Source organism: Balaenoptera borealis (genome assembly GCF_965194805.1).
Source record: "Balaenoptera borealis genome assembly, chromosome: 13".
Lineage (NCBI taxonomy): Eukaryota > Metazoa > Chordata > Mammalia > Artiodactyla > Balaenopteridae > Balaenoptera > Balaenoptera borealis.
In genome coordinates, this window is record NC_138870.1 from 80,996,201 (window position 1) to 81,009,036 (window position 12,836).

A 12,836-nucleotide genomic window follows, 5' to 3' on the forward strand; every position below is an offset into this window, starting at 1 on the left:
GGAGTTCATTTGAAGAAAGGGTTCTACTGCCTTAAAAACAAGTTTTGGGTTTTTTTCTAAAGTATGTAAACTTTTCCAAAGGTCAGCCCAAAGAGCTAGCGTTCTTGTTCTTTTGCCACTCTGGGGGCAGAGCAGGGTGGGGTTCACAGTTCAGTTTGAAAATACAGATTGAGTAACTCAAGGCAATATTTGAAGATACATTATGGGTGATAAAAAGATTAACCATTTGTGCCACCAGAGATTTTAAGTCTGATAACAGTGATAAAACAGTAAATTCTTCCTCCTTATTTTTAAAATTTTTGCATATTTTTCTCAAAAGAGAAATTAAACATAGCTTAAAAGGAAGGCATCTGACTCATCTTCCTGTTCCCTCAAATTAATATCCAGTGAATTGCTACCAGTCCAGCAAATTCCCACTCTTCCTCATTTTTCCAAACTCAAAGATACATTCCCTAAAAGCGTTGGTCTAATTTAGCTACCTCCTGTTTCCATAGCAACCAATACATTCCTGTAATTATTAATTTGCTTCGTGTCTCTGTACTAAACTATAAGTAAGCTTCTTTGGTGTCTTCCTCTCTAAACACAGGAGGGACTATTTGTAATTTTAGGTAATATAGCACAATATTTCAGAGCACTGGCTTTGGAGTCAGACCTATCCTGCTTTCTCTAGCTGAGTGAATCTTTCCTCATCTATGAAATGGGAATAACAGTAGTAATGACGATGGTAATTTAGTTTGTTGTAAACCTTAACTGAGACGATGCATGTAAAATGCTTAGTTGAGGTTTTGCCACATAGCACTATGTCATCTGAGTGGCTGTTGTTTTGGTGGTGGTTGTTATTGTATCTCTAGTATCTGACATGTCTTTTTTAAGTATTAAAAATCTTGTTGAATGGAATCAAGATTTATTTTAAACATTTACCAACTTTGTGCTTTAGAGAAGACTAAAAGTTAAAATTAAAGCTTGCCACTTATCTAGAAAGAGTTGTCCCATGGATTTTCATTCAATAGTGATGATGATGTTTCTGTTCGATGTTCTTTTTTTTTTTTTTGGTCTGTTCCAAAACCTGTGCTCTTTCCACATAGCTTATGTAAAGTTGAGGTATAAATTGAATGCTTACTATGTGCCAAGGACTGTTCTAAATGCTTTATATTTATTTAGTCCTCGTAAGAACCCTATGAGTTAGGTATTAGTTATTATTCCTGTTTTTAGATGAGACAGCCGAAGCAGAGAAGGATTATAAATTGCCATGGGTTACCAAGCTAGTAAGAGGGAGAATTGGGACTTGACTCCGCAGTCTGGCTCCAGAGTTTGTATTCTTAACCTGCACAAACCTACCTCTCTTATTTGCTATATGCTTGTATGTAGGCATATTTTAGGCAACTCCAACTTTCTTGGAGTTTTAAGTTTGTTTACAGTGCTGGCATATGATACATAATACTCATTTGTGCTTGAATGAATTAATATGATGGTATGATAAATTTATAATTGATATAGTATGATCATTGATTAATTCTTCTTGGCTTCAAGTAATAACTTTTTCACTGTAGGTCCTTTTCGGAGCTATCTTTAGCCAGGATTAGCTATTATGAAGCAATCTATTCTAATACTACAAAAATGTGGACAAAGAAATTGCTTAACAAATCTACTTATATTCCTAAATTCATTTTTTCTTGCTGGTACTCACTCAAAAAAAAAAGTCTGTGTTTTATTTAGTTTTTCCTTTTTTGGGTTACTCTGTTGAATTGTTTGTTGATTTTTTTTTTTTTTAATGTTACGTGGCATTGTGACAGATAATTCAATTCTTTATAGAAGAAGCCTTAAAGAATTTGGGCATACTTGTCATAATGTTGAATTTGGCCTCTAAAACTTCTGAAATACAGTTGACCTTTGAAACATAGGGGAGTTAGAGGCACCCACCCGCGTATAACTTCACAGTCAGCCCTCTCTGTTCTCAGTTCCTCTTCCTGGGCTTCAACCAACCCTCCATTGTGTAGTGCTATAATATGTATTTATTTTTTAAAATCTTCATCAAAGTGGAACCCCACAGTTCAAACCCTTATTGTTAAAAGGGTCAACTGTAGTAATGATCTTGAAATTTACTTTATGTCTCTTTCAGAATTCTCCACTTTACCAGTACTTACAGGATCTGGGACACACAGACTTTGAAGTATGTTCCTCTCTGTCACCAAAACCAGAAAAATGCACAGTGACAGAGGGACAACAAAAGCCTCCTGCAAGAGCCCTGCCAAAAGTAAGAAGGCATACTCATTCTCTTTGACTCAATCTTTTGTTCTTTACTGATTATTTAAACTGCCTTTACCCTTATCCTTGCAAAAAACAAAAACAAGAAAACACCTTGTTGACACCTCCATGTTCTCCCTTGCACTGGTAAGACTTTAATTTTTATTTCATCAGTAGTACGTGTCTGTTTAGATAAACATGAATCCTTGCTGTTTTGGACTATCTCATGGGTAGTTTGTATAATGAATTAAAATTAATATGATTGAAGATTAAAATATATTACATATTTAAACATTGAAGTTATCTGGAAGGAACCAGAAAAATAAACTAAAACCTTAATGAGAACCCAACTATAGGATTCCTATAGTAACTAGAATTTTTTTCTTTGAGGGAGATTGGGATTCACATATATACACTAATATGTATAAAATAGATAACTAATTTCAAAAAAAAGAAAAAAATAGTGGGATAGCAAGTGCAGACAAAACAAAAACTTTTTTAAAGAGAATGCAAATTATAAGAAAGCATATTAATACTTAATAAACAGTTTCAAGGATATATGATGGAGTGGGTGTATTTACCTCAATTTCTGGTGCCCTTTATATCTGCAGTATCATATACTTTTTTTTTTTTTTTTAAGTTTTAATTTATTGATTGATTGATTGCTTGACTGCTATGTTGGGTCTTCGTTTCTGTGCTAGGGCTTTCTCTAGTTGCGGCAAGCGGGGGCCACTCTTCATCGCGGTGCGCGGGCCTCTCACTATCGTGGCCTCTCTTGTTGCGGAGCACAGGCTCCAGACGCGCAGGCTCAGTAGTTGTGGCTCACGGGTCTAGTTGCTCCGTGGCATGTGGGATCTTCCCAGACCAGGGCGCGAACCCGTGTCCCCTGCATTAGCAGGCAGATTCTCAACCACTGCGCCACCAGGGAAGCCCCTCATATATTTTTATACAGTGAATATTTCATAGTTGATGTACATCATGAGGCTGAGATACTAGAAGAAGCCACCAATAATTATGTTCTATAAAATACATTTACTAGATTGATTCATGTTCTGTTAGCTGTATTTATTAAAATCAGAAAAATTCCAGTACATTTCAGTTCTAACAAAAGGAATTCTAATTTAACAGAAGAAAATATAACCAGATTACCTCATTTCTTAAGCATTCTAGTTTAATTAGTGTTTTATTATAATTCAAGTTCCTTTTGGGAGGAGGATGTTAAAGTTTTCAATTAGTCATTTACTCTGTGTGATAGAAAGGAAAAGATCTTTCCTTCTGTACTTCTTAGAAAAACTGTAAAATGTGAGGTAACCAAGCTGGGCCCAATTGCAACAGCAGAGTAAACACCAGAGAAATGGGGTTTTTTTTCCACTAACACTCACAAGGTGGGAGTTAGGGGAGCAAGAGTCCTCTGTACTTAAACCCTTTCTTCTCCTTGCTCCTTTCAAATATGAATGTTCCTGGGAAAAGTTTTGAAAGCAAAATCTAAAGATATATCTAAAAGATTATTGGGACTTCCCTGGTGGTCCAGTGGCTAAGACTTCGTGCTCCCAACGCAGGGGGCCCGGGTTCAATCCCTGGTTGGGGAACTAGATATCACATGCTGCAACTAAGAGTTCGCATGCCGCAACTGAAGATCCTGCGTGCTGCAGTGGGGATCCTGAGTGCCGCAGCTAAGACCCGGCATGGCCAAATAAATAAATATTTTTTAAAAAATAATAAAAATAAAAGATTATTTACAGACTAAAATTTGAATTTGAGATTACTTGGCAACAGAAGACAAAGAATGGGCCAAGGGATAGTGTTGGGGCAGGAGATGGACATTGACCTCTTGTGTGTGTGAGTGTGTGTGTGTAAACTTGGGTTTTGTAAGTATTTAATTTTCATTTATGACAGGTATTTTTATATATAGAAATGTTGTTATTAATTTATAAATAAATGAGAGTTTAAAATTTCATCCTCTTAGAAATAGAGGAACAGTAAAAAGCATAGCCAGAGGGTGTTTTTCAAAATTACCACGTCTAGAAAATTCATTTAGTCTTCATGTTACACATTTCAACTGTACAAGCTATATCTTTCTAAGATGGAGTTTTTCTAGATATGAGGCAGCTAAATTTTAGAAAGAGTTGTTATTCCTTCTTAGGGGATATATTTTTAGAATTGCCCCCCAAATTGTGTTCAAGCTATGAAGTAGCAGTTATTTTCTTTGGAAAGCAAATTTTCTGTATGAGTTCATGATGAAACAGTCATTAGCATTAATCACCCTTTTTAAACTTTTTTTTTTTTTTTTTTTTAATTTATTTTTGGCTGTGTTGGGTCTTCGTTTCTGTGCGAGGGCTTTCTCCAGTTTCGGAGAGCTGGGGCCACTCTTCATCGTGGTGCACGGGCCTCTCACTGTCGCGGCCTCTCCCGTTGCGGAGCACAGGCTCCAGACGCGCAGGCTCAGTAGTTGTGGCTCACAGGCCTAGCTGCTCCGCGGCATGTGGGATCCTCCCAGACCAGGGCTCGAACCCGTGTCCCCTGCATTGGCAGGCAGATTCCCAACCACTGCGCCACCAGGGAAGCCCCAAACTTTTTTTTTAAATGTGATTGTTAGAGTACTTATTGAGTAGTCTGTACTGGTATTCTTTTCATGAATATTCATTCTCTGTATATTTTTTTTCTGGTTTCTGTTCCTGTGATTATTCTTAAACATTCCTCCCACAAAGTTTCAGCATCAGTCCTCTTTGCTTGATCTGTTTTCTCTGAGCTATCTCATCTACTTTCTTACCCTCATTGGCCACTTTTGTTTATTCTCCATTTTCACTGAGTTCCAGATACTTCTTAGACTTTTCCATTTGCCTGTGCTCCAGGCAACTCAGATTCAATATGTCTAAAACAACTTTTTTTTCTCTGCACTCCTGAAACAAAATATTCTTTCTGTATTCCCAAATTACCAGCCTCTCAATTATCTTGCAATTTCCCATCACTCCCACGTTGATTTGGTCATTAAGTGACTCAACTTCTTTGTCTCTAAAAGCCAATCCTTATTGCCATTTTTGCTACCCTAGTTCAAGCCTTTATCATTATTTAGCTGGGCTGTTGTGTATCCTTCTAATCACGCTTCTTGGCAACACTCATTCCCTGCTAGTACAGCCTCTGCACTGTTGCCAGTTATTTTTCTAAAGTGCTGATTTTTATTGTTTCACTTCCTTACATAAAAACCTTTGGTGACTCCTCACAGTCTACAGGATAAATTCCAAACTATTATTAAGACCACAGTCTTTTAAAACCTATCTCAGTGTACCTTTTAAACTTCATTATTCTTCCCTTGGGTCTTAGCTGTCCCAAACTATGCCGCCATCCCCAATGGCATGTACTTCCATGGCTCTCTCCTTTATTCATCCTTTCCCCTTGCCTGGAGTGTTCTTCCCTCCATTGTTATTAAATTCCTATTCATCTGTTAGGGCTTAGCTCCTGTGTCAGCTCCTCTTGACCTCCTTTTTCCCACACTTTTTCAGATTTTACATTGGTTTGTAATTATTTGTACTGTCTCTTCTAAGTTCTTGAAAACAGCAGTTATGTATATTCATCTTTGTTCCCATGACCCTTTTTCAGTACCTGGAATATAATAGTCACTCAGTGACTGTAAACTCCATTTACTGGCCTGCTCAGGAAATGGGCTATTAAGGTAAATTGAATTTTTGATTGATTCAATAATAAAACTTTTATTTCAATATGAGACAGTTTTTCTAAAATTGATTAAAATATCTTTCTGCCTTAGTATTGTAGAATGAAATGCTCTTAATATTTGAGAACTTGGAGTACTTGGTTTTCATTTTGAAATACATACCCAATACCATCGTCATGTGGACATAGGTAGTATACAGTGTACCCAAGATACGTAGGTTTACAGGTCTCATTCCAACTCACTGAATCTGAATCTTTAGTTGGGGGGCCCAGGAGTATGTTTCTGACTGAATCCTCCAGGTGATTCTGATGTGCGAGTAAACTGGGGATCTAATAAGGAGGCTGCAACACACTGGCAAAGCATCTATAATATAACCTAGATGACTTTTTTCTTCCTTTTTCTGATAAAAATTATGATTAATTAGAAGTAACTTATTTGAAGTTTTTCTGCTATTGAGGTGTGCTTTAATAATCCTTTACAATGTCATTCATCTTCAGCGAGGCATCCTGTTAAAAGTGGCTGAAACCATCAAAAGCTGGATTTTGGTTCAGTGCAGTAAGAATGATGACTTACTTCACAAGTTGGTGAGTGTTCACTTTACGTCTTTTTTGTCACTTTTCAGGACTCCGGTTTATTAGTGAGAAAATTGATGAATCCGAATTTGTTTTGCTACTGATTTGGGCAGTGATTGATTTTGATTAGAAATTCTGGGCTGTTCTTCAAAAGGAGACTGTCTGCTTCATGAAGTGTTAAAGTTTGATTGTATCACCTAAGGAAAAAAAAAAGGAAAGGAAGTTCTTCAGTAACTGGGGATCTTTGCATTTGGACTCATTAGTATTATTTCATAGGTCTTCTAAGAGGTTATTAGCCACTGAGAATAGGATATTCTGGTAATTATTGAAGCCCTATTTGTTAGATTACTCATTTCCTGCTGCCGTCTTCCTCCATTGACAGGTATTCCTCTCCGTGAGGAAGGGAATAGATCTATTAGTGGGATCCTCCCCCTTTTCATTAGGAACTTGACTGTCTCTATTCCACAGCCTATGATCACAAAGTTTGGGCAAAATCAAGAGTGGTTCCTCCCTAATTTATTTATCATTAATCTACCATTCTCTGACAACTTCATATATAAAATTTAGTCTTCCGGGACTGATAAATCACAGAATTTCCCAAAGACTAGCTTGATCTCTGAGCCCCAAGAGGGAGTACATCCTAACAATATGACGTCTAGGTAATATAGCTAAAAAAATTAAAGTTTTAAAATTCTTATGGCTCTCACAAGTAAGCAGATTTCAGAATCTTCTGCTGCCCTGTGACCTTAAGATGATAATTATCATTCTTGTAAACTATCATTTGTCAAAGGATGTTTACAAAGTGCTTTCACATTTTGATTTGTTAATCCAAACGCTGTATAAGGTTTAGTGTGTTTTACCATTTGGAAGCCTGAGGTTCAGACATTTCAGTTTGGTTAAGAATACTTATTAAGTGAATTGTTCAAGAATGTTCAGCTAGAAAGTGAATCAGAATTTGAACTCGGGTCTCCTGGTTTCAAAACCCAGGCTCTTTTCATTATAATGTACCACCTTTCTAGCTTGAGTATTACTATGTTTTGACTGACTAAAATTACTTTTTTAGCAATCTATATGGGCAAGTTCTCTGTTCAGGGTTTCATCTTCATAGGTGTGTTGAAAAGGTCAATGAAGTGTCTTGTCATCTACGTAGACATCATCTCTAGCCAGATGGAGCCATCCTCATTCTTCAGTGATACTAGGACTGTGGTAAGGTATATGGATCCATATACATTTTTCTGTGGTTTAGTCATAGTCTGCATAGTCCTGATCTTTTCATTCTTGGTTCTTTGTCACTGGCCACATGCTTCATGTCATATTTCACTGTAAAGTACCAGCTTCTGAATGCATCCCTTTTGTGCTTATATTATGCAGAATTGTAGGAAGTACATTCCTGAGAAATAGTTTACTAGTAATGGAACAAGGAATTGCCCAGTTAGCATCTGGCATGAGATTGCTTGACTTTTCCCCTTGATTATGAAACATTTTAAATTTTGTTAGCTATACAGATATTGAACCAGTCTCTTCCTTTTATAAAGATACTGGCAATTGCTCCATGATATCTGAACATTTTACCATTGTTCATTTTCATTAAGGTAGTACTTTTCTTCTTAAAGATTAAAAAAAAATTCCTTTATAGCAAGTATGATGTTAGTGGTATGGCACTTTTTAAGTGCTTTTTAGCCTATAAAGTGCTATCATACATTATTTCACTTGATCCTCATCACCTTTATTAAATAACACTGTATATTAAAAAGTGTGTAAGATCATTGAAGTATATTGACACTTGAATAAGTTCTCTTCTCCATCCCTAGGGGCCAAAATAGAAATCTCTTTATTCTTTAGCTGTGCTTCTCAGTCTTTTCATTCCATCCAAGCGGAATTCTTCCTAAGTTATCTTCTCATGCTACTTCTCTGTTTAAATTCTAAAAAGATCCCTACTACCTATCAAATCAAGTCCAATTCATCACTTTGGCTGGCATGAAAGAGTCTGTGTAATTTGGCCCTAATCTACCTTTCCAGCTTTATCCCCCAATATTTTCATCAGCCCAATACACTCTTCCTTTTCCTTTATTCCTTGCCTATTCTCTATGTCTATATTTGTACTATTATACTGTGAAATTTGTTCCATTTTTCTATTATTGGAATCTTTCCAATAAGCGGTTCTAGCTCTTCCTCAAGGCCTTTCCCAGAAACTTCAGTCTGTTGGATCTCTTATTTTCTACAACCACCTCGTAATAATTATCTATGCTATGTTCTGTAAGTTTTTGTATTCTGTGAGCTTTTCTTTATTGTATTTTTAATTATTTCGTATGTACTAACAACACTAACAGCTAACACTTACATAGCGCTTACTGTGCGCCAGATATTCTTAGCAGTTTATAAATACTTACTTATTTAATCCTTGCAACAACCCTGTGAAGTGGGTACTGTTATTATCCTCACTTTGAGGATGAGGAAACTGGAACAGAAAGGTTATTAACTTGCTTAAGTTGTGGGACCAAAATATAAACCCAGGCACTAAGTCTTGACACTGAGACTTGTTGAGGGCGAGCCAAAGTTCACATAGCACACCTCCCCCCAGCACAGAGCACCTATACTATTAATACTGCCTCGAATCACACTGGTTTTGGGGAGGCTTTATCCCAGTTCTGCAACAGGTCTGATGCCAAGGAGTGGTGTTGAAGAAAGTGAGTTCCTGATTAAGCGGCATGCCCATAAGAGGGTCTGTGCAGAGGAAGAGTTCCCAATCTGCATTAACAGCCTCCCCCTCTCTGTCAGCCTTAGCCTTCATTTAATTAGGCTTCTTTAAACTTACCCCTATACAATTACATAGAGGTCTCATAAAAGGCCTGATTTCAAGTTTTTGTAGCAAAAGTTTTATTTTTAATACTTGTATTTGAATATGGTCATGTCTGATTGGGGAATCCAAACCAAATTATAAGGCCAATCTGTGAAGGTTTATTTTAAGGATTACTGGAAAAGCTACCATGCTCCACCCCCTGCCCTCCTGCCTTCCATTGCCCACCTGCTGTCGCTACCCTGCAGCCCACTGCCCCCTCTCCACCCGCAACAGTAATATAAAGTGAGTTGTGCTGTTCTCTCTTTATGAAAGTGGGGTGGAATGTCGAAAAACTAAGTGGTTCCTAATGTTAGGATTGTAAGAGAGAGGAGGCAGTAGTTCAAATATGAACCATAAAGGTGCTGCAGAGGTATGTGCAGGGTGTATCAGTAGATGGTAAAAAAGCCATATAGGCTAAAAGGAAGATCAGCATTCCACTGAGGTTTTTTTTTTTTTTTAGATAATTAAAAGAAATATATCCAAATAGGCCTAATATTAAAAATATTCTTCTCCTTCTCTAAAAGTGATGTATAGCCCATGATCAAGAGGATATGTGCTCTTAGTGTATGGATCACTGCTTAAGTCCTCATGGTTAGCTGCGGCTAGAACCTGTGGTGCGGGAATGATTAGGAAGAGCAAACCCACTGCCCTCAAACCCTAGACCTAACTGGTTTTACTTTAATTGCTAAGGGTCTTGTCCATTAAAAGTCCTCTTTATTTTTATCATACAATAGTATCTCCCTATTCCTAAGTTTAATACAACATAAAACTAGATTTTCTGGTAGCGAAGACTATATTCAGGGAAGAAGAATCAACTACCAAAGACTTAGGGTTTGAAATCATAATCCTGGAAAGTTACTTAATCTCTCTGAGCTTCAGTTTCCTCCTCTGTAGAATGGACAGGAGGATGATAATGTACATCACAGGGTTCCTGTGAGAATTGCTCTAACGTTGCTACCTCATCTTTCACCTCTCCACCAGCTACACTCTGCAAAAACTAATATTGGTGACTTGCAGGTCCCCAAACTAGAAGAGACTTGCTTTCATTCTGTCTCATCCCATTCTTCCAACTCTTTCATCTGGTTCATCCTTTAAGATTCAGTTTAGGCATCACCTCTTTTACTTCCTCTTTGTTGCAGGTTTTGTTCCTTCTATGCCATTTTCATAATAACCTAGTTATACCTCATCGCACTTCTTTGCACTTACTTTTCAGTCCTCTGCGTTAGACTATGAACTCTCTAAGAGTAAAGTCTTGTATGTCTTGTTCATTTTTTTATGCTTTTGATGTCAAGCATGTTGCCTGGTATGTATTCCTTGATAGGTGGGTAGAAGGAAAAGAGGGAGGAATAAATAAGCTTGTATATGTGAAAGCATTTTGTAAACTATAAAGTGCTATGCACATGTTGTTGTCATTTTGTATTATAGTCCTTAATGATGTATTTTTAATACATTCTAAGTGTCCATTTTTAGAAAGCCTTGATCCTGCTGATGTAATTCTTAGGTGTTGGCTATATTGTTACAGCATCCAGGGACAGCATCTTCTGTTACAGGATTATATTTTCCATGTTGTTTTCCAACAATTTAATTAATTAGGCTTAACTCAACAGGTTTATTAATCTAATTACTTCACATCTGTTTATTAAAAATATATATTTCACTCACATGTGGCTCCATAATGTCTACCTCAGTCTTTATTGTTTCACATTTATAATGAAAATAAAACCCTCTCCATCATACTGAAAATAGGTTGACTATTGTTTCTTCTTCTTGGAGCCTGTACTGAAAATAAACACCTCTAATTTTATTAGCATGGTAGGAGCTTAATGTTTAATACAAAATTATGCATGTATTAATACCTCTCTTCCGGTCTTTTAATGGCAAGGATATTGGATTCCGACTCGAGTCACTACATACCATCCTGCAACAGGAAGTCCTGTTACAAGAGGATGTGGAACTGATTGAGCTACTTGATCCCAGTGTCCTGTCTGCAGGGCAACCTCAACAACAGGAAAATGGACACCTTCCAACACTTTGCTCCCTGGCGACCCCTAATATTTGGTACTGTCCAGAAAACATCTATCCGTTGCTTACATACAGAGTATTACCAGAGGAAATCCATCATCACACTCTCCATTATAAAGGCATTATAAACATTTTAGCATTTTAATTAATGTAATGATATGCCAGAGGTTAAAAAAAAAAAAGTTCCTTTCTAAAGTAAATACTATTCCAAGTGAAGGTGGAAAAAATATCCAGTTTGATTATTATATACTTTCAACTCAGTATAGTTAGTGCTGTGTTTAACAACCCAATAAGCAGGTATAACATATGCCAAAAAAAAAAATCTCTCTTACCCATATACCTGTACACATGTGCGCATGAAGGCCTAGCCAGTGCTTCATGTTTCTTTACCATTAATAGACTATGTAATAATTACATTGTAGAGACACCAAGGATAGGACATGGGGCATGGAGGTGAACAGTTGATTCCTGCTTTGTTGGGTGTTGGGTGAGAAGAGATCATAGACAATAGACAATTCAAACTATCTTAAAACTTGTCAACCACTTGAAGTATTTGGGTCTAATGCAGAAGTCTCAGGCCATAATCTCTTAAAAAGAAATATACATGTATAGTAAAAAGGGATTATATATACAGAACTGTTAATATCCTCTTCCTATTAAAGTATGAGTTTATTAAATGAACTAAATTATTGCTCCAGCTGTTCAAGTCATATGGGCAGTTACATTCATTGGCCTCAGTGTTCTGAATTTATCTGTCTTTCCTGTCACATTGACAAATGCTTCATATTGTAATAGATAGCAAAGTATGGTGTTTTCCAAATATGTAGTCACTCAGATGTCATGATGAAGTAAAGCATCTTATCCTTTAAAAATATAAGAACTTAAGGAGCTGCTAGAAGGAAGCATAGGTTTTAAGAATTTTATAACTTTATATTCAAGTTTTCTTTGACCTCAAATGTCATTAAGCAATTCTGAGTCCTATAAATACGTTATAGACTTTGCTATAAATACATAAAAGTATATGATGAGATTTTGCTTTATGATATTACCAATATTGTCTAACAGTAAAGGATTCCAAGGGAAATTAGGGCAGGCAAATATTTATTAAGAAGCATTCTTACATTTTCTTTATAGTTTGACTATATAACTGTCTTCAAGTAGTGTTGATGTTGTTTTTCGGATATCCTCAGATACAGCTCCCCTATATTTACCTCTTTCTTATATTTTCACATTTTCATCTAAGCCTTCATTGCTTGAATGATGTATGTTAGTCTGTAGATTTGTAATTGACCTAAATTTAATAAAAGTACAGATAAAATAAAAGTACAAAGCTTGTCCATATTACAGTCTGCAATAAATATGTATATTCCAGAATTGTGGTGATGGTTATTTAAAATTAATGATAAAATAAAATAAGATGACTTTATTCAAAGCAATTACTCATGAAGTATATATTATTTCTAATTGGAAGAATGCTTATATTTTCTTG

General features: G+C 36.4%; 1 protein-coding gene across 8 annotated transcripts in view; it reads left to right on the forward strand.

The window, feature by feature from the left end:
- VEZT (vezatin, adherens junctions transmembrane protein) overlaps window positions 1-12,836 on the forward strand; it is a 73,023-nt gene that overhangs the window by 33,137 nt on the left and 27,050 nt on the right. For 6 of the 8 annotated variants that reach the window (XM_082349513.1, XM_082349515.1, XM_082349514.1 and 3 more), the window contains exons 2-4: window positions 2,120-2,254; window positions 6,412-6,498; window positions 11,208-11,383. In XM_082349513.1, the coding sequence (XP_082205639.1) occupies window positions 2,120-2,254; window positions 6,412-6,498; window positions 11,208-11,383 (398 nt within the window). Of the gene's footprint in view, window positions 1-2,119; window positions 2,255-6,411; window positions 6,499-7,578; window positions 7,693-11,207; window positions 11,384-12,836 lie in introns of all 8 variants that reach the window. The other 2 variants (XM_082349519.1, XM_082349520.1) reach the window with 2 other exon arrangements.